Genomic DNA, 23,410 nt, shown 5'->3' with positions numbered 1-23,410 from the left:
ATGGAGTTACTAGAAGAATTAAATAAAACAATCTGCATAAAGGACTTAATGCTGAACTTGGAATAGATTAGGTAAAATAAACATTAAACTCAATAAATATTAAACTGTATTCATTGTGGTTTTGTACAGATGACAAAAAAAATTGATAAATATGCTCATGTATTATCTTAACTTTCATATTTAGTGAGTGTTTTTGTTTGCATGAATCTTTGATGCTGCTGGATAAATTATTTCAGAAGCCAGGGCATAAAAGGTGCTTGATCATGAGGCCTCTCTTCCTGCTTCTACTTGGTAGTGCTTATGTTAATCAGTGGAAGCAGCTCGTGATGGAGCATGACTGAGGAGAACTGTCAGTCTCACCACCGTCTCAGTCATGACATAACAATTGTTGGAAGTGTTATTCATGTCAATCCAACAATAACCAGAGTGAATTGTATTGCTATACACTGACTCAAATGTATACAGTATAATCATTAAAACAACAATAAAAGATTTTTTAAATTAAGTCAAATAGAGCCAGATGTTATGGATAAAACTATTTCCCAAAGTTCTGAGTGTTCTCACAGAGAAAAATCACCTCAAAGACATCTTAAAAGGTAATTAGTTCTTGAGCTACCTTACTCATATTTACAAAAAAATATTTTTACCACCAAACTGTTGCAGGTTTCTACAGGAATAGAGTGGAAGAAAGATAGACAGACAGATAGGTATGTAGGTAGGTAGGTACGTAGATGTGGGTGGGTGGATGGATGGATGGATGGATGGATGGATGGATGACAGATAATTTCAAAAGCCAGAAGAATGTTTACAGGTGATTGTCAGGAGCATTACAGAACATTCTGGATCTAAATGTGATCATCTTTGTTGAGACAAATTTTTAAATGCATTTTTTCTTGTCATGTACAAAACTACAAATTCTTAAAAACATACAACTTGAATGACATTTTTTTGGGAGACTTGATGGCACTTCTAATTCTCCAATGCATGAAGACCAATATGAATATATGTGAATCCAGATGGTACTTTTACCAAAGCAAATATTATACACATCCTTTACTTAAAGACTAAACAAATTTCAACCCATCATTGCCTTTTATAGGTTATAACCAAGGATATGAAATGATGCTCTGGTGATATAAAAAATAATAAATCCAAGTCAAATTTAACAGCAGCTGGGAAATATCTCAGACTGCATATAAACACCAGAAATCCTGGGGCTTTCAGGCACAGAACTCTCTTCTCACTGATGGAGACATAGAAGACTGAGAAAATATATTGCAACCACACCTCCCTGCCAAATTTTAAATTTTTGCTATTTTTCCTTGAAACTCATTATGCAGATATGATTTCAAAATATTACAGGTATTCATATAGATAATTGGCTAAACTTGACTTCAATCTTCTCTTGATGTTATATCTTGAAATTCTACTGTCAAATACAGAAGAATAAAAGCACCAGCAATTTGATATTCTAGTAAGATAACATGATTTGGGATCATAACAGAAAATAAACCTCTTCAAAAAAATCTATCTTACTGAAACCATTATTTGTTTATTTATTTATTTACCCACTTTAAAGTAGATTGCCACCTGCATTCCAGGGCACCTTAGGGCATTTTTACTTGTCTCTACTAGAGTTTTAGTGGTTTCTTTGTATTTGGAGTTGAATTAGTCCTTTTAGCTAAACACAAGATTACCCTCGTCATAAAAATGGATGTAAGTCCTTTAGATTAATAAAATCGTAATAATGAATACACTTATTATCCATAATAAATTTACAAATGAGATCCTTACCCCTAAATATAATATGATTCCATAGAACATAAATCTCCAGAAAAAGCATCGCCGAAGGGCATTAATGAGTTTGGGGTTTTTCTTTGATGCCAGCTCTCTGTCCCATTCTCTGCAAAAGAATGAAAAACAGGACCAATAAGTTGTATGTACAAATATTTGAGTTGTTCTATTTCCCTTAACATAGTTTTAGTCTCAGAAAGACATCCAAGGAGATTAACCCAAGTGATTGGAGAGACAAAAACACCTTGTGGAGACCTTCCAACACCAACAGTCAGTAAGGTATCTTGCAGAATTTGATGCTTCTCCATATATCAATTTTCAGGGAGTTGACTCCATAACAAGGTCAGATTTTATGAATTAAAGGAAGATTCTTGCTTAAGAGCAACGCAATAGGTGGACAAAATACACTTCTTACAAATATACATTACTGTGCTTGGGACAAAGTGAAAAATAAGCAAAAATTTAACTTTTTCCCCCTTCACCCTTTGATCTTTACTTGCTTAAAACTTTAGTAGATTTTACAAAATTTAAAAGTCAAAAAAACAAACAAACCCCAAAACCTCAACGTAAAAAGTCAGGTAGATTTTTCTTTTACTTAACATTAGAAAAACTTGTCTAAATGGCTGTTATTAAATGTAAGGGTATAAAACAAATACTGTCAAACTTCATTTTCAACTATTAAAGTCATTTATTAGAGTAAAATTCTCTAGAAAATTAGAACAGAATCACATTCTATATTTTCTGGTAGGAAAAGACACCATATAGTGTGAAAGAATTGTAGTATCAAATAAGTTTTCTTTTAAAAACCGAAAGTTTGGGGCACCTGGGTGGCTCAGTGGGTTAAGCCTCTGCCTTCAGCTCAGGTCATGATCCCAGGGTCCTGGGATCGAGCCCCGTGTTGGACTTTCTGCTCGGCAGAGAGCCTTCTTCCCTCTCTATCTCTCTGCCTGCCTCTCTGCCTACTTGTGATCTCTGTCTGTCAAATAAATAAAATCTTTAAAAAAAATAATAAAATAAAAAAATAAAAACCATAAGTTTATCGATGGATTATATTTACATTATAACCACTTCTATCTGTTAATGAAGGCTCTTTCTCTTCCCAAATGGTTAAAATATATCTCTAAATATTACCCTGGCCTTCATTACTAAACTGTACAGAGATGAAAATTTCACAGGCAATAACAAGTGAAGTTTTGCATTTCATTAAGAACTATGTCCATTACTATTCCTCTATGATTATCAGAAGTGGTTTTAAGTTACACCGAAGGAAGAACACGGGAACAAGTGGGATGTGACGGCAACATGGCAGTCTCTGTGCACGGACTCTGGCTGCCCCAAGAAGCTTACTGTCTACAATGCCTAATCACCCTCTCCCATCTATACACCTCTTCACTCTTTCACTAATACACAGGACTTGTTCCCATCCATATCATTCAACAACTCACAACAGGGTAAGTAGCTAAGTATGGAGGCAGATTCAACCTCTCTTTTAAAGGAAGAATGAGTCAGATGAGAAAGTCATGAAAGAGAGGTGGTACATACACCAAAGAAATGGTTTCAAGGTGGGAAGAAGTAGTCAACATGAAGTCACGTAGGAAAGAGTCCATTTTATTTGACATTAAGGGACCTCTGGTGACCCTAGTCAATGTCATTTTAGCAACACAGCAATCACGGAAACCATATTTTAAGGAACTGAGGTATAAAGGTAAGGTGAAGAAGTGGAGAGATCAGGAGAGCAGAGAAATAACAGCTATGAAACAAGGGGGGGAGGGGAGATTGAGGCAGCAACCTGAGGGAGAGGCCAGGTGGGAGAATTTATTTTAATGGGTGGGATTTGAACAATGGATAGCCTGAGAGAAGGAATGAGTAGGGAAGAGGAATTGATGTGGTTTCCTCAGCACCATGAGAGACACAATAAGAATCCCCAAACACTGAGAGTTAAATTACAAAGGAAGAAGCTCTATAATTATCAGTTTTGTAGCTTTTCATGGAACAGATGAGCAGATTGCACGAAGGGGTGATGTAAAGGGTTCAATACCACAAACAGAGCCCAAAGGCCCAGTGGGCCTCAACAAAGTGGTGACCACCAAGGACCTTTGTCACAAGGCAGTTATGATATGGGAGGCCGGGGTCACTTCTAAGGTTGCAGAGGTACAAAGTACTAGAAATGGTATGTCAATCTTCCAAAATGTTTCCATAAATTCTAAATAATAATTTTACTTTTTAAATTTTTTATTATAATAAAAAAATTTTTTTTAAGAAAAGAAGTGCATAGGGTTAAAACAGATACAAAATAAAGGCAAAAGTAAGAAAGACAGAACTTACGGACCTATGCTGGCACAGAGTTGTTGAATTAAAAAAATAGGTATATTTTTAATTGAATTGATATGGGAGATATAATAAAAACAGGAGAAAAAAGCCTTAGGCCAGATAATCCTACAAATTCAGGTATCCTCTATTTGGCCATAAATAAATGTTTATCTGGAGTACATAGTCTTTTATTAACCTACCCCTTCTCTGATTAATCTTTACCTCAGCATCCATTTAGAACATAGGTATTCAATATCTACTGTTTTATTGTGAACTTGCTGACATACCTACAATGTTTTATATTTATATATCTTATCTCTGTAACAATATTACAGGTTTTACATAATGATAGTCATTTCATTCAATTATCATTTATTCAACAAATATTTATTGAGCATCTACTATATGCCAGACCCTATTCTAAACCAAACCAAACCAAACCAACCAAAATATCCTTGCTTTCATGGCATTTCCACACACTAAGTCCTCGATAATAGAAATGGGGCCTTGATCTTGGAAATATGAATCTATTATTCCCACTAGCCTAATTCTTTGAATAAAATCAAGAAAAATAAGACTGAATGTCTTACTTTGCCTTGAAAATATTTTTTAAAGGAAAATGAGTTGATTGTAAATAAGGTAAACAAATTACAAGTCTCAACTTTTATTTTTTTTAAATTTTGGGTCCTGTAGTAGCTTTTTCTTTTTGTTTCTTTTTTTTTCCCCCTTTGGTCTAAGGAGTGAGTGTGTGACCCTAGAGTCTCTGGGATTTTTCACATTTGGCCAAGGAGAAAGGTCTCTTTTCTCTGTGGTTTGTAGAGAAATGAGCAGAGTTCTAAGGACCTGCTGCACAGAGGAATCCGAAATAATAAACCACACAAGCAAATGCCACCAAGTGGCATCAGACTCCCTGGTTCCACTGAGTCCCTAAGGCCAGTCCTCTGCCCACGCCCCTCACACAAGTAGGTACAGGAGCCAACAAGTTCCTTCTATTTACTTAAGCTAGTTATTGGATTCTGTCACTGGCAATCAAAAGAGTTCTAACCAATACCTAGAAAAGGGAACTCTGAGAACTTGCCTACAATGGGAAGCACTGAACATGAGGAGGTGATAAGTGCAGATCTGTGTTAGAATCGTAGCACTGTGAGGGGTTAGATGGAAAATTCCATCACCTCTCTGAGTCTCTGTTCGCTCTCTGCAAGATGGAGGTAGCAATGCTTTCTTCCAAGAGCTGAGAGGAAATACTATACCTATCATTTAATATGTACTCAAAAATATGAAATATTTACATTTTTTTATATCCAATAGCCATTACCTTAGGATTTGCAAGTATATGTATTCGTATTCACAAATTAAGATTTTGGAGACAAACATACACAATTTGCTTCATAAAGATGCTACTTCAGTCTTTACAATATCCATTTCATGTTCTTTAAAGACAAGTAACTTCTCAGAATTATTTCAGAAAAAAGTCATTTACCAGGAAAATGGTTAATCCTTCAAACTTTCATTGTTTAATTTTTAATTGATCAACACTTCAGCAAGAAATTAAGATGCTCCTATTTTAAAGATACCATTTTGAGATTTAAGCCATCTAATAAGTTAGTTCTCCATCATCTAAACAGAGTATTAATAATATAAATAATTAACAGTGTTAATTCCTCCCTTCAACTAACGAACATTGTGCATGAACATACCTTTCCAATTTTTCAGACAGATTGTCAGCAGAATCAGCAGAAGGGATTTGGTATATGTCTGATAATTCCAGGCGCTGTCTATATCCTTTCGTCAAAATTGGTCTGGTCCAGCTAAAACAAAGAGATGGGACAGATGTAAATATTCACTTGATTTGGTCTCCAATATAGACTTGGAACCTGACACTGTTTTAAATCTTCTGGCAGATGGGAAATGGTGTATACACAAATATGAGAATAAACAATCCAATGTATAAAAATACCAGTGTGTCATCTCTTATAGAACACATCTGTATAAAACACCAATACCTTTGAACTAATGGGACTGAGAGAAAGTATCAGGAATGATAGTAGACTCCTTCCCAGAGGAAAAAACAAGCCACTACACATTTTATATTAAAAGTAGTCTTACAAACAAACAAATAAACAAAAACTGCCCCAGGGACACCTGGGTGGCTCAGTTGGTTAAGTGTCTGACTCTTGGTTTTGGCTCAGGTCTGTTCTCATGGTCCTGAGATCAAGCCCCGAATCAGTTGCTGCCCTCAGCATGGATGGAATCTGTTTAAGTTTCCCTCTTCCTCTCCCTGCACCTGTCCCCACTGAACACTTTCTTAAGTAAATAATCTTTTTTTTTAAAGCTGTCCCAAATAACAAGATACTAGGAGTTTATAAGGGCTGAAGTCCAGTCTCTATCATTTTAAGTATAAAATGATTTATGAATGATGACAGAATGGACTCTCAATCAATATCCCTACACAATGTTGTTCTTGTAGTACATGGTCCTCAGCAACAAGTTATTTATTAAATGAACTGACTATAGCTGAAGGATTAATAAATAGTTTGTACGGGTTTGTTAACCTAATTATCACTCCTGAATCATTACTTGAGGGTGGGGATCATGACTTTACATTGTCTCTCCTCTGCAGTTGTAGCTGCATCCCACAGCAGCTAACACACCTGCCCTCTATACCTCTAATAAAGAACAATTTTTGGTGGAAACTAGTGAAGCTAGTGTGGTCAATAATGAGACAGGATACTCTGGTTCTTTTCTTTCCGTTATTTTTAAGTATATTGTTTCTAACTAGTATGGATAAGACAAAACAATCTCCAAAGAGATAAAGAGCCTAGACACAGACTAAAAGCTGGCAGACTGCAGGGAGTGGGGTGGTACTCAGGCAAATCTTCAACCAGCCCTTCTCCAGGAGAAAAAAAAAGGGACTTAAGTCATTTGCCAATTTCTGTGGTGTAAATACTCCCACTCTGTCCAGTTTCAAATTACCAAATGTGAAGTCAATGAACATAGAGTTTGGAAGAGATACACAGTTGCATATTATTACATAGTACGTTCACCTTTCAGCTACAATGAAGGTAAATAACCTCAATCGCATAGATAATAGTAAAACATCAAAGTAGGCAGTAACAATTTTTGAGTTTTTATTACATTTGTTTTAATATAATTTAAGTGTAAGTTTATATCACCCAATTTTTAATACTTCTTGTACTTAGCAATGAGCTCACAGACTTCCTAAAAATTTAACAATCTGCTCAGCCAGAAAAGGCCAACGGCAGAAGATCATGATTACCAGATAGTTGAAAGACTTGAGACAAGGGTAATGGCATTGAACACAGAAAGGAAGGGATCTATAGAAGATCTAGTAAAAAGAAAAATATACTCCATCAATTAATAAATATTCCATGTTCAGTATATTTAAGATTATTGAAATATACCAAATTTACAAGTAAACAGAATTTTACTATCTATAAATTTCAAATACAATAAGACATTAGCAGGAAATTAAAAAATAAATCTTTTCATCTCTTTAGAAAATATATAAACATACATCTTTTGGTCCATATCTAAGATGTGATGATCATTCCCATGAATGAGTTTCAAGCTCATTTTAAAGTAATACACTTTGTTGGCTGCCTCTATCAAAAGCTTCCTGTGTAATTTGTGCCCATTTTAATATGTATATTACACCTTGATATCTAGGTTTGATTATCAGAGTTCCATAGCCCAGCATCATCAAACCAAACATATTCAGTAGTATTAAAACTCAAGTTAGCCATTTACAATTATTAATAAAATTTAGTGTTTCCTGATAGGTTAACACAGTGAACCCGTATTTGTATTCTGAAATAGAAACTTGGCTTAAAGTGAATTATGAGAACTAAAATCAATTGACTTTAGGCAGCCTAGCAATCACCAGACTTACCCTAGAGAAAACAAAATTGTATCCTGTTAGGTTAAACTGGTAACACTGAATGAAATTTCTGCTCCAATGAGTTCTCCATGCCTGCCTCAAGCCAATCTTAGAAATATAAAAACAAAGACAAAACAAAAACTTCCCCAGATATCTACACCTTTAAACACTTTATGAAACATTAGACACTGTAAAACTCCAGCCGCCACTCCTTTTGAATAATCCTGAGTAGATTAAACATACTTGGATAGAATTTAGGAATGTCTGGTCAGGATTGCTACTTCCATATTTCTTTCTTTGGGAATCAATGAACGTCAGGTGGTTCATGAAGCAAAGCAGATATGCCTGGAATAATCAAAACAATACACCCTGTCCTTCTCTTCTTCAAATCTGCTCCCACCATATTTTCCTCTCATCTCTAATTAATTTTATCCTTCTTCATTCATAACCAGTCAGTATATAGTGACAATGGGCTTAAAAAATGGTCTTAGAAATTGTGTCAGCGGGGGAACCAGGTGGTGGGTATTAGGGAGGGCACGTATTGCATGGAGCACTGGGTGTGGTGCAAAAAAACATGCATACTGTTACACTGAAAAGAAACTTAAAAAAAAGAAAAAAGAAATTGTGTCAGTTTCCAAAATTCTGGCTATTTCTAACAAAACTAGCTAATATTTACATATGGGGTAACAGACATCCCTAAGGTATACAGTTCTTTATAACTTAAAAGTGTTAAAGTAATTTTGAAAAAAAAAAAAAAGGGTCTAGTACTCAGGATATGCTGTTCTATTCACTTAACTCTATGAGGCTTCAGGTTCTATTGAGGAAAGATATTATCACTTCATTTTTTAAAAACACACAAATAGAAGAAATTTTTAAAAATTTCATTTCTTAGGATAATACTTCCAATTTTTGCACAGAGTGACTTATAATTTCTTTTTTTTTTTAAATATTTTATTTATTTATTTGACAGAGAGAGAGACAGCGAGAGAGGGAACACAAGCAGGAGGAGTGGGAGAAGGAGAGGCAGGCTTCCCGCTGGGCGGGGAGCTGGATGTAGGGCTCCATCCCAGGACCCGGAATCATGACCTGAGCCAAAGGCAGATGCTTAACAACTGAGCTACCCAGGTGCCCCTAGAGTGACTTGTAATTTCTTATAATGAAAATAATTTTTCAATCATAGCCACTGTTAAAGCCTTGATTTTCACAAAACCTATCTCCCTAAAACCACATATTTAGAGCTCATAATCATTTTTCCACTTGACATTTGGCTTTATTAATCCAACAGAGACATCTGACATTTTCATGTGCTAGAATTTAAGATTAAGGTCAGGTGTTAGACCTTTTCACCTCAAAATGATTTTGTCTCTATAAAACCATCATGTTTCCACAGTATTTCACTTTACATTTTAACTGGCCAAATGAAATAAAAGAGCAAATCCAACAAACACTGGTTACATGACACTTCTTGAAAATACTGACAAATTGATATACTCAAGAGTAATAGCCTTTTTCCTTTTTGCATGATATAATTAATGTTTGAGGAATTAAGTAGAAATTACTCTAAAATATTTTGTGTAGACAAATTTAAATATACCAGAGATTTTCCTAGCCCAAATAATCTGAATAGTCCTAATTGAAGGGAATGCTAAATTCAATGCAGACGAAAGATGGGGATTCACTTAAACACATTGTGATAATAAATCTCAAATTTCTGCAGCAAAGCACTATCATTTTGCTTTGGTTTTTTGCAGGGGAGGGATAGTTGCTTCTTTTGTTTGTTTGTTTTTGTTTTTTGATAAATGGCTATGATGGGAAGGATTGATTTGAGACCAGAAGTCATTCTCATCTTTATAAGGATTTAAAGAAAAAAAGTCGTAGAAGTAATACTTCAGAGGTGCCTGAGTGGCTCAGGTGTTAGTGTCTGCCTTTGGCTCAGGTCGTGGTCCAGGGGTCCTAGGATCAGTCCCACACTGGGCTCCCTGCTCAGCAGGAGTCTGCTTCTCCCTCTCCTTCTGCCCCTGCTTGCATTCCCTCTCTTGCTGTCTCTCTCTCTGTCAAATAAATAAGCAAAATCTTTAAAAAAAAAAAAAAAAAAAAGAAAGAAAGAAAGAAAAGAAAAGAAATAATACTTCAAATGTCACAGTTGTTTTATCAACTTAGATTCAACATTATCTCATAGTCAGATGTATTATTCTCATTGAATTTTAGTGAAAATAACACTTGAGATAGTAGTGATATTTGGCTCTCAAAAGTCCTGTGTAAATCTTACAGGCTTCAAGGGTGCACCCCAAAGTAATAGCTCTGGGGTGCAGATCAGGTCAGGGAGTCATTCTCTAATTATGGACATGTTTAAGCAGTGTTTGCTGCTTATCCATAAAATGGTGAATTTATAAGTAACAGCAACTTGAGTCAGCTCGAAAACCTTTAGGAAGAACATGCTTTGCTAAAGATCAGCCATTTTTGCATTTGAGAGTTAATTACTTATGAGGATCTAATTTTACCAGGAAAACTGTATTAAGTTCTTTTTCTTTCTCTAGATGAGTGAAAAGTATAGTAAATGTAGTCAATGAATTTCAGACAGTCTGGAAAGATAATTAATTGCTGCTTAAAAAAAGACAACGAACCAAATCTGAAAATCTTCTGGAAGTCCAGAATTTATAGCCATACAGGCATCCTAATATAAATTAACTTAACTTCATGCCTAAAGAATCCAAACATTAAATAGAAAAATCTATCTGCCCATTTTATAAGATGCTTCTAAATATAAGTATATTAGGAATGTATGCATATAAGGAAATGTCTGAAAGGATATTTTCTTTTTTGGTTATCTATATTCTCCAGTGTTTAACTATGAGCATGTGTAACTTTGGAAATAAGGAAGTTCTTTTTAATTAAAGAAGAAACATATAGTTATAATCCATTACTTGTAATGGCTATCCAACATAAACTTTCTAGTCAAATGTGTTTGTTTGCTTTTAATTTTTATTTATTTGAGAGAGAGAGAGAGAGAAAGCAAGCATAGGCAGGGGGAGTCAGAGAGAGAAGCAGGTAGTCAGATACCCACCGAGCAGGTAGGTAGTCTGATAGCAGGGCTCAATCCCAGGACCCTGGGATCACAGCCTGAGCCAAAGGCGGACTCTTAACTGACTGAGTCACCCAGTCTCAGTCAAATGTGTTCTAACTCCATGATTCTTACATAATGTTCACTATCAGTGCTAATTTCTCACAAAATAATTTTTTCCCCTGATATGATTGAGGTACTACCTCAACATGAAGACTACAAAATACCAGTCACTTGACTCCTACCATAAATCTTTTACTGAAGAAACTGAATTTGTGATTTTTTTTTAAAGATTTTATTTATTTGACAGAGAGAAATCACAAGTAAGCAGAGAGGCAGGCAGAGAGAGAGGAGGAAGCAGGCTCCCCGCTGAGCAGTAGGCCCGATGTGGGGCTCAAACCCAGGACCTGGGATCATGACCTGAGCCGAAGGCAGCGGCTTAACCCACTGAGCCACCCAGGCGCCCCTGAATTTGTGATTTTAAGAAAAAAAGACCACTCCAGGTTCTCACCCTGTCTCTAGCATTTTTCAGTCACATGATCTTGGAAAATGTTCTGGATCTCTCAGCTGCAGCTCCTGATGGAAAGAACAACTACTATGACTACTTTACCTGGTTTTCATGGAGGCCAAATGCAATGTTGTCTATAAAGCAGTACAAATGTACTTTCTTAAGCACTTCTTCATGTAAGAAAATGCTTGGCTTCAGTTTAATTCTCAGAGCGCTAGAGTTTATTATTACTGGGAGTATAATAGTAACAGCAAACATTAATAGAGTTTTACCACAGCCCTGCAAAATGCTAGGGATTTCATATATATTATTTCATTTGACCCTCCACAACAATTCATAAGTCCTAGCAGTATCTCCCTCTTACAGATAAATAACTGAGCCTGAGGGAGCTTAAATAATTTGTCCACAGAAGAGTTAGAATTAAAAAATAAGACTGTGATACCAAAGCCTATACTTGTATCAAATGTGCAATATTAGGACCAATTAAAAAAAAAAAGCATATACTTAGATGTAACACCAAAAGCACAAGCAATAGTAGAAAAAAATTAGATAAACGACATCATAAAAATTAAACATTTTTATGTTTTAAAGGACACTGTCAAGAAAGTGGAAAAATAACCCAAAGAATGGGAGAAAATTTTTGCAAATCATACATGTGATAAAGAGTTTTATCTCATCTCTAGTATTTAGGGACTCTCATAATAGTAAGACAACTCACTTTAGTCAGGGGCAAAGGATCTGAACAGATATTTCTCCCAAAAATGCAAATGAAAGGATATTCAAACTCATTAGCCATTGGGGAAATGTAAATCAAAACCACAATGAGATACCACCTTACACCTGCTAGGATGGTTATCATAAGTAAGAGGTAATAAGTGTCCAAAAAGACATGGAAAAATTAGAAACTTCATCTCCTGTGGTGGGAATGTAAAATGATGTAGGCACTTTGCAAAAAATAACCTTAAAATGGTCTTTGAGGCATGTCCTCAAAATATGAAACATAAAGTTTCCCTATGATCCAGCAATTCTAGTTGCTGGTACATGCCCAAGAGAGATGAAAACAGACGTCTGTGCCAAAACTTGAACACGAATGTTCACAGCAGCATTTTTTGTAATAAGCAAAAAAGTAGAAATAATCCAGATGTCAACTGTTGAATGGATAAATGGGTATTCCTACAAATAGAATATTACTCAGTGATAAAAAAAGAATGATGTACTGACACATAGTACAGCATGGGCGAATCTTGAGAACATCACACTAAATGAAAGAAGTCAGTCATTAAAAGTGCATGGTTCCATGCATATGAAATGCCCAGAATCATCAGTCTATAGAGATAGAAAGCAAATCAGCAGCTGTTTAGGATGGGGTAGAGGACAGGTAATGCCTGCTTACAGGTATGAAGTCATGAAAGTATTCTAAAAAAAAATTTTTTTAAGACTTTATTACTTATTTGAGAAAGAGGGAGAGCATGGACAGAGGATGAGAGGAAGAAGCTGACTCTCCACTGAACAGAGAGCCTGATGAGGGACTCAATTCCAGGATCCTGAGACTGTGACCCAACCCGAAAGCAGATGCTTGACCAACTGAGCCACCCAGGCCCGGAAAGCATTCTAAAACTGATAGAGATTGTTTCACTATCTGCCAAAACCGTGGAATTGAGTATTTTAAAATGGGTAAATGGTTTGGCATGTGAATTATATCTCAATAAAGCTGGTATTACGACAAATAGCATACAGAAATTGACTGTCAGTGTTGATTTTGGAAAGTTTTACCACATTTTATTTTTCACCCCTAGAACTTGCAAAAGGCAAATTCTTATTATGGTGACTTTGACACTCTAAGCCCACTCCAACAGGTTAGTGTGTGGGCAGGACCTGCAACTGATTAACACCCTTTCCGTAAAGGGATCTAAGGATTGGTGACATGCATTGTAAGTTATACAAATAGCTTATTTCCTGCCTGCCCCCAGAAGCAAGGTGCTTCATAGCTTAAATTACTATAAATACAGAAAAAGTGACCATAGTGATAATAAAGAAACCGAGGAATAGGTACCATTGACAAAAAACTGTTTGTACCAGCTCGACCTCATTCACTGGATTTCAGGAACTCAAGCAAGTGAGACAATAAGCAATGGTACAAAAATGCCCATCCATCTTGAAAGATAACAGAGAAGAAACAAAGCATTGTGATTTATAGCCTATGCCCATGTACTTTTCAAAAGCAGCCTCCAAGTGGTATTCCATGATTTTTGTTTGCTTTTTATTCTATTTGGGCAGGAAGCCACCAATAAAAGCCACGCAATTTTTCATAGCTGGAACAACTGCCAGAAAGATAGGATGATGAACTGTCCGCTAAAATCGCTATGTCCTATATAAGTTCACTTTTAGGAGCTTTTTGCCAACTAAGAAAGACAAGTAACACCATCGCTCTCTAATTTCTGGGTTTTATTTCCATTGGCAATAAAAAATATATTTGAAACCAAGAAAATAAGGAAGCGGGGAAATGGATTGGCCTTAAGATTTTACGGTAGAAATGCCACTGGGTTACTGGCTGGCATTTGTAAAAGCTTACAGAGAGAAACCTGTGTTACTGTCAGGACCTCACCACTCTTACTGTTATTTTAGACAATTGCATTCTGGAGAACAGAGTGGGGCAATGGTTCCAAGCATGCTCAGTGCGAGATGAGAGGCAAAGAAGGAAAACAAGTTCTGTCTCTTCTTCTCTCTGAGGTAGGAACAAAACCTACTTCACAGGAATGATATATTAAGGATATCAACCACATGATATATTGATTTAACTTTGCTGGTATTTATTTTATAACTATCCCATTTACCTGGTATTCCCTCCCTTTTTGTAAAACCCTGAATCCTTTATGGAAGCTCTTTGTTTGGTTGGACCCCATGACTACAACCCAAAGTAAACAGTCTGATGCACTTCTGCATTCATTCTTCAGCAATAAAATATCCATAACCTTTCTAAGGCCTGGTTTTCATTCTAGAGTTAACTCAACATCTGGAATCAAAGGTACTTGATTTTTCTCTGTTAAAATGTTTCTCATAGTGTGGAGATAATAAGTCTCTCCTGGGGACAGTAATCCTCTAAGAAGCTCTGAGGTATATTTGGTATGAGCCACCACAGGCAAAGCAGAAGCTAACTCTCATGACCTTTAACATCCAAATCACTTAATGATACCTCTCTGTACAACAAGTATCACTACTTATTAAATCCTCTCTGAAATAGACTTTCTACTCACTGCCTTGACAAAGCCTTTCCCAAAAATAAAAAATAAAATAAAAAAATAAAATAAAAATACAGTGTGATTCCAACCCAACACAGTTTATTCTGATGTTCACTCATTTGTTTATTTTGCTTGAAAGATGAAATGATAAAATGGAGGTTAGAGGCCACCTTGGAAATAATACTCCCATGGTAACACTTATACATGCTGCGTCAGGAAAACAAAGTTGATGATTTTTTAAATTCAGTCATGATAAAGTTGGTCTTGAGGGTTCTGCTTGAAATCATCTAGCCAGATAAATGGTCAGTCACATTTTAGATTTTTTCTCATTTATCTTAACCTTTTCTTCACCTTAATTTATTTATGCTGTCTGCTGTTACTCATGATTACTTCTCAGAATGATTCAAAGAGGACCATGGCAATGGATTCAGACTTCCCAGCTTCAGATGATTTCCCATCTTCAAACTATATGTGGAATTTCGTTATCAGTCACATTTTAACCCATTTTATGCTTCTATTGCTATTTCAAATATTTATTATTCAAATTATAGCACTGAACGGTAAATTTAGCATCCTCTCTATGTCTTCTCCCTTTGGTGACACATTGCATAACTCAAGAGTTAAATTTTAGATCCCGTTCCTAAGGTTGTGGAGCAATGCTAATGCTATTTCTCATTTTCTTAGAGCCTTGATATTCCTGTGGGGAGGCAGGCAGAAGACACTGACAATCAAACTCCTGAGAGGTTCAGGGAGGAGGAGAGGTGGCTATAACCTCACCCTTGCTTCACTGTGAATCCCGGAAATAAAGGAGCCTGACAGAGGCAAGGCATGGAGACAGCCAGTGGTTCAAGGATGACCAAGGAAATAAAACTCTACTGTAAGAGTCTTACTTTAAATCCCCTTCGCTTAATATTTACATCTTTTATCATATAAGAAACATACAGGTAAATAAAGGTCGACACTCGGCGTAGCTTTTCTCTCCCCAATAGTAAAACACACAATAAAAGATGCCTGAATTATTAACTGATCCTAATAAGCAAGTTAAGTGTTCAAAATGGTCACCTTTCCAATCAGGTCACTGAAAACACAAATCATAAAACAAATCATGATAGTTTAGCGAAACTCATTTTATAGGCATTTAGGAATTACTGTGATCTTAAAATGTCATGATCTCTTGCTTCCACATGCACTTTAGGAAAATGAACTTTCAAGGAAATACCGAGCCAGATTCTCTTCCTTTTGAACTCTGCAGGGGTTCCCACTGGATGAAACCATTGGTAATAAGGGGGCTCTGAATTTTTGAAAGGATTCTCCTACTCTCATCACCTAACAGGGCATTTTCTGGTTTTATACCAATACTAACCTAGGTGCCAGCTTACCCTGAAGAAAAATTAATAAATTCCTTGAAATAAAATCTGACCCCTATTTCCAAGAAAATTCAAATGCACTGAAATAGTTTCATATATATTATGTATGCATGAGCCTTTCTGCAATCCAGGTTTAATTTTCTTCCTGTGTGCTCTATTCTCACCTGTACTTCCTCCACCTGAGCCGTAACCACAAATTGTCTGTTTACTCGTCTAAAATCCCCGGTCTCCAAACACACTGCACCGTCAGCTCCATGAGGGCAAAGACCTTATAGATTTTTTCTTTTTCTGCTGTATCCCCTCCACCTATCATACAGTGCATAACTTTCAATAATTATTTTCAAAATTGTTAATGTTACATCATACTGTGTTTGCTAGTTTATTTTCCTTATAAGACAGACTTCTTGAACAATGTAAGTGTCATATAAATCTTTATATCTCCGTTTTCTTCTTCAGTGTTTAGGACAACAACAAATAGAATAAGTTAATGTATTAACTAATTACTCAAAGATGGGATGTTTATAGCCCATCTGAGGACACTGATATGACTGCAAATAAGTGCTGTTCAGCCAATACATCTGTTCAAATGTATTAAAAGGGGGCGCCTGGGTGGCTCAGTGGGTTAAGCCTCTGACTTTGGCTTAGGTCATGATTTCAGAGTCCTGAGATCAAGCCCCACATCGGGCTTTTCATTTGGTGGGGAGCCTGCTTCCCCCTCTCTCTCTGCCTGACTCTGCCTACTGGTGATCTGTCTGTCAAATAAATAAATAAAATCTTAAAACAAGAAGCAAACAAAACAAGAAACAAACAAATTAAAATAAACAACAAATGAATTAAAAGTCAAAAACAAGGTCAACACATTTTTAAAGTGTATGGTAAATGCAATGCAAATGTCAAGGGGTCTATATCCTCATATGATATATACTCAAATGTTAGGGCTGGCTTAGTGACCATTCTTGAAAAAGATTTCTGAGTCATAACCTAAGCCAATAATCTTAAAAATTCTAGCCCAAATTATTTAATTCTCAATAAAATATTTTCATATTTAACATCTTTCATTACCAAATGTTCTTCCAAATATCTGACCTTCATTCTGTTTATTCTTTTTTTTTTTAAGATTTTTATTTTTATTTATTTGACAGAGACATCACAAGCAGGCAGAGAGGCAGGCAGAGAGAGGAGGAAGCAGGCTCCCCGCTGAGCAGAGAGCCCGATGCGAGGCTCGATCCCAGGACTCGGAGATCATGACCTGAGCTGAAGGCAGCAGCTTAACCCACTGAGCCACCCAGGCGCCCCCATTCTGTTTATTCTTAATGGAGATGTACCAAAGTTTCATAAATGGAAAGTAATTCTTCACTCTAGTAGGAGCAAATGGTCCCTTTTATTCTACCCTCCTTGACAATCATGTCATCTTCTCCATTTTCTCCATTATCTCCATGTCATTTCTGTACATGAAAGATGAAATACATACAACTTTTTAAAAGATTCATAAACAAGTATAACTCCTTATGTGTATTATATTTTACAGTTTCAAATTGCTTCTCTATTTCATTCTGTTCTGACCACTGTTACTATTGGGAAATGAATTGTATTCCCCCAAAAAAGATATGTTGGAATCCTAGCTCTCAGTATCTCAAAATGTGACCTTATTTGGTGATAGGATCTTTACAGAGGTGATCATGTAAAAATGAATTCATGCAGAGTGGGCCCTGACCCAATACAAATGGTGCCCTTATTTTAAAAAGGGAGATTTGAACACAGAGACAGAGACACCGATAGAATACCACATGAAGATGAGGGCACAGGTCAAAGTGAGGCCTCTTCAAGTTAGAGAATGCCAAGAGTGCCAGCCAATCACTAGAAGCTCGGGGAGAAGCACAGCACAGATTCCCCTTCAGAGCCTCAGAAGAAACCAAACTTGCTGACAACTTGATCTTGGACTTTTCAAGTTTAGAATTTTAAGACAATAAATGTCTGTGGTTTAAACTGCCCAGTTTTTGGTGCCTTGTTGTAGCAGCTCTAGCAAACTAATACCCTGGCCCCCAGCAACAGAAAAACTCCATGTTAGGACAGTGCATGCAAAGGGACAAGTGAACAAAGGAGATACTCTGAGGTTTTAAGATAAGGTTAAAAGTTGGAGATAAAAGCCAATAGCAAAGTACAGGGTGCAGATGTGGAATCAGGCAGGAGCATTTGGGAGAATGCAACCTCCATAATTTAGAGAATTCACTGGGCCTCATTCACAAAAGAGAAGGGTTAAACTTAGAGAAAGGTATTTTCTTAAAGCCTGGCAGTGAAGATGAATAAGGATTAACTATAATAATCATGCTGATGGCAGTCTTTACCATTTATTAAAGATGTATTCCCTGTCTGGCATTACTCGCTGTCATTTAATATATGGACAGTACTTAATTTCATGTGTTAACTTAGAGGGTGTTTTTGAATGAGATTTATATTTAAATTGTGAACTCTGGGTAAAGCAGATTGCCCTCTAAAATGTTGATGGGTCTCATATAGTCAGTTGAAGGCCTGAACAGAACAAAAGGCTGGCCACCCAAAGCAAAAGAGAATTGCCCCATGTACTGCCTTCAGAATAACCTGGGAACATCAGCTCTCCTGGGTCTCCAGTCTAACAGCCCACCCTGCAGATTTTGCACTTGCCAGCCTTCATAATCACCTGAGCCAATTCTTAGAATAAATCATATGTATATACATATGTATATCCTATTGGTCTGTTTCTCTGACATCTCTGACCCTGACTAATACACACAGTAAACACTCAATGAATGTTAGATATCATATGAATGCTGAGCTGTGTTAAATGAGGACAAGTGATTGTACTGACGAGCATAATATCATCATTGGAAGATAAGTAAATTGCCCAAGATCACACTGTTAATAAGTTACAAAGTAAGGATTCCAACCAGGTTTGTCTGACTCCAAAGTACATCTTCTTCCACTATATATTGCCATCTAGGAGTTGACAATAAGGATTAGACACAAAGTAGAATGTGAGATTATTTTATCAGAGTATGGAGTGGGTGAACTAAGAAACTCAAGAGAAGGTCAAAAACAACAATTACAGGAGGGAACACTAGCTCTGTGATCTTCAAACTGTGGGTCCCACCATCTGATAGTCCCCAGAAATACTTCAAGGAGCTCACCAACTGTTGATTTGAGGTGTCAATGTTTTTAAGCTTGTTTAACTATTTTAAAAATAGGAATTAAAAACATCACACATTCTTGTATGTATTATATGAAAATTTTAGCCTACTGGATTCATCCAAACATGTTCCTGGACAGTCAGGCCAACTCATTCAGTGTCCACTCTGGAGGAAGGGTTCCCTTGACATCTCTTTGCACATATTTTAAAATATTATCATCTGCCATTGGTTATTTTCACACTTCAGAAGTGAGCTTGTCACTATGGATGCACGTGGGCCAAGCTCAGGTGGGCCAAGCCCACCATATCTCTGCATTCCTGCTCACACAAGCACTAACAGAATTGTGCAATCTCCAGGGAATACTAACAAGCCACATCAGGTATCATCATGGTTTTACAATACTTTATCATGTTTATACCACAATACAGTGAAATTGATTATAAAACTCACCATCAATTTAGTACTAGCCTTTCCAAAAAGAATTACTACATTAAAAATCCTTTTTTAAAGAAATTTTCAATATTAAACACTTAGGCAATTACCTATCCCTTTCTATTTATTATCATAATCTAAGTTTTATTCTAAGGCTTCTTCACATTCAGATCAAAAATATTCTTTTGATTCACTCTTGGCTACTCACAGCTATGAAGAGGGTTACAGTGACAAGCTGCATTCGTAACAGAGCCTCCTGTAGGAGAGGCAAGATAATTTTGAGGCACAGTGAAGTGCTGAGGTTGGCAACTTCAACTTTAATTATAGAGTCTGGGCTGACAAACTTCACAATAAATATTAACTGTTCCTTTCAAAACTAAACCACAGAGTAATCTTTCTCAAGAAATTGCAAGCAAGAAACTAAATTTAAGTAAAAGTCAACCTTGTGAGGTGCAAAGAGTACAAATAATTCAACTGAGGCCACAGGAATATATACCTTCAATATATTGCTAAGTTTCCATATTATAATTCCTTCCTGGGCCTGCTGGCTGACAAGTTTCCTTTGACATCAGTTGTAAGAGGCATCTCAATTTCAGAAACATTGTGCATAAAGCAAACATATGGGACCAAGAAAATAATGCATAAATTTTATATAATCATTTCAACCTTTATTTGGGAGCAAGAAATTAACTGTATCTTTGTGTTAATGGAAGAGTTGTTGTCTTACATTGTCACTTTTATTTGCATATATTGCAGTTTCATGGGAGATTCCATTTGCAAGCTGGGATTCATTTATGAACCTATTGTTTTTAAAAAAAATTGTGAAAACCACCATGAGTAGGAAAATTTGACACTTACTTAAAACAAAGTGTCAAACTTCATGCTGAAGAACCATCTGACGGGTCTCTCTGCCTCTTCCTTCAATTCAAAGAAACAGAATAAGAGTACACAGAGAGAAACAGAAGACAAAAATGATGAACATCTAGGACTTGGTGATCACAGCTGGCTCCAAGGAGGGGAACACTGAACAGACTGAACTGGGGATGCAGGTGAGGGCTGAAGTTGGTCATGTGAAGAATGGAAGCAAAACTCGCCAGGAAGCCTGGAGTAGCAGATGTGATGAAGTGGAAAATGACAGGAAGGTGGATTGGAAAACAAAAACAATGAAGGGTGATGGCTAGTACCTGGATGGAACAAATCAGCATAAGAAGTGCGGTCTGGTATTGTACAACTGAGGTGTTCCCATGTGATAATGGTTGGCTAGTGGCATGCTTTTTGGCTGATCACATCTTTCATTCTCCAATGGGACCTTTGGAATTTTGAAGACACCATTAACCCAAGATAAGACAATGCCCTTTCACCCCTCTCCATCCTCTCATCTTCATCCCAAGCAGCTTGTCACATGGACCTAGTGGGAAGGTATGTTTCTGGAACTTCCAAGAAGAATAGAGTCTAATGCCTTATTTAAATGACATTATTTATAATGCTTATATCAAAAATAATAAATTTTAGAGGTAAGAAAATCTATATAAGAACGAAGTGAAATTATTAAATTCACCAACTCCATTCTAGGCTTTTGGATAGTGTGTTGTACTGGTTAAGAGCAGTATATCCAGAGCTCTGGATTTGGACCAATATAAATACACATCTTGATTTCATAGTAATTAGCTGGGTGACCTTGTATAAACTCTTCATAATCTTTCTAAACCACATATTTCTTACATGTAGAATCTGTTTGGAATTGAAGAATTCACCAAGGTAATACAGACAATCCCTGGTACATTGAAAGTGCTTAGAAATATGTTAGGAGGTAGTGGGAGACCAAAGTACAGATCTCTCAATAACTATGCGAGAGGAAATTTTGAATTCTGTGGCACATTAAACTGTATCTATGTTTCTGTTGTTAATTTACTGAAAAAATGTCAATAAATTCAAAATCCTCTTCCCTTGGACACTAAGGTTGGAAAAGAGGAATGTTGGGAGAGAGAAGTTTCTTGGAGCTGGGAGAAGATGGAATCACCTCCATATCCCTCATTTTATGATTATGTGGTAGAATCCCATTGTTTATCCTCAAATCTATAGTTTTCCAATCTTTTACTAAGGTTGAGAAGCAGTAGTCAGGCCATTTAAACAGTTTCTTAAGACTGACCTAAGGGTTCCAGATTTTAGTAGACAAGAAGAATCACCTGGAATATTGAGAAAAATGTGGTTGCCCTCTCCCAAAGATTGTGACTTAGTAAGGACAGAGTGAGATCTAGGAATCTGCGTATTTGATGTGTTACTTCTATCTTAATTTAACTTTACTTAATTGATAATTAATTTAATAATCCACTTATTAATAGGTCAATATTTTTTAAAGCAGGTATTTGGCAGGGCAGTCTGATGAGCACTTCCCTAAAGCTATACAAATATTGTTAATTATGAAGAGGCTCCTAATTTTCAGAGCACATGTATTCACCTTAAGAATTTCTTTATCTCATTTCTAGTTAGATATCTCTTTCAACAGAATAACTAAATTTCGATCAAATTTCCAGAAGCAGCAGATTTGATGCTCATTGTTTTTTTCATAATAACTTATACATATCTCCTAATCCCAGAATTTGACTCTGTCCTGCAGTAATTGTGGCTAGCGTGACAGAGTGTGACTTGGGAAAGCCATGAGTTGTGTCGATACCCTTAACAGCAGCAAAAACAATTGAATCAGGGGCACCTGGATGGCTCAGTCAGTTAAGCATCCTCTGACTCTTGGTTTTGCTCAGGTTGTGATCTCAGTGTTGTGAAACTGAGCTCCACATTGGGTTATGTGCTCAGTGCAGAGTCTGCTTGGTATTCTCTCCTTTTCCCTCCTCTCCCTTCCCCTCTGCTCCACCCCACTCCCCACTCCCACCCCCAAACCTGCATGCATGTGCCCATCTGTTCATGCACACATTCTCTCTCTTTCTTCCTCTAATAAATAAATGAAATCTTTAAAAAAACAAAACAACTGAGTCAGCAAAAGTTTACATGAGTTCAAAAAGGCTGCCAAATTACCAACTTAATACCTCAAGGGATCCAAATACTCTGTTCAAGGATTAAATCTGACATACAGGGGCACCTGGGGTGGCTCAGTCAGTTAAGCATCTACCTTTGGCTCAGGTCCTGATCCCAGGGTCCTGCAAGCCGTGAGCCCCGAGCCCCGCATCAAGCACCAGCTTCTCTCTCCCTCTGCTGTTCCCCTTGCTTGTGCTCTCTCACTCTATCAAATAAAATCTTAAAAAAAAAATTCCAATATACATTTCTAAATGTAATCACCTTAAGTTTCTATTTCATAGGAAATTTTTTTTAATTTTAAAAAATGCATCAATTTTTGTTGTCAAGGAATTGTACTGTTGACTTCAAGTTAATTTTATTATGTGAGATGATCTTTATTCAGTCAATTTTATAAATCAATAAAATATTTAAGTTTCCTTCATTAAACGGGGCAAGGGAAAGATGTATAGATGATGACATCTGTGCTCCAAAGGGAAAACAACTGCATCATTAAAAATATAAACATAAAAATTCTTTCTTATGTTTTATATATAGAATTTTATATAAAAATTCTATATTTTTATGTAAAAAATACAAACATAAAAGAATAATAATTAGAATGTATAAT

General features: G+C 36.3%; 1 protein-coding gene across 5 annotated transcripts in view; it reads right to left on the bottom strand.

Moving 5' to 3' along the window:
* The window catches only part of CFTR (CF transmembrane conductance regulator), a 166,767-nt gene that overhangs the window by 131,388 nt on the left and 11,969 nt on the right, over positions 1-23,410 (bottom strand). For all 5 annotated transcript variants that reach the window (XM_047695523.1, XM_047695520.1, XM_047695521.1 and 2 more), the window contains exons 2-3: positions 5,802-5,912; positions 1,795-1,903 (exon numbers count right to left, since the gene is read on the bottom strand). In XM_047695523.1, the coding sequence (XP_047551479.1) occupies positions 1,795-1,824 (30 nt within the window). In that variant the 5' untranslated portion in view covers positions 1,825-1,903; positions 5,802-5,912. The remainder of the gene's footprint in view (positions 1-1,794; positions 1,904-5,801; positions 5,913-23,410) is intronic.

Source organism: Lutra lutra, chromosome 11, assembly GCF_902655055.1.
Source record: "Lutra lutra chromosome 11, mLutLut1.2, whole genome shotgun sequence".
Lineage (NCBI taxonomy): Eukaryota > Metazoa > Chordata > Mammalia > Carnivora > Mustelidae > Lutra > Lutra lutra.
This window is presented reverse-complemented; position numbering and strand designations above follow the sequence as displayed.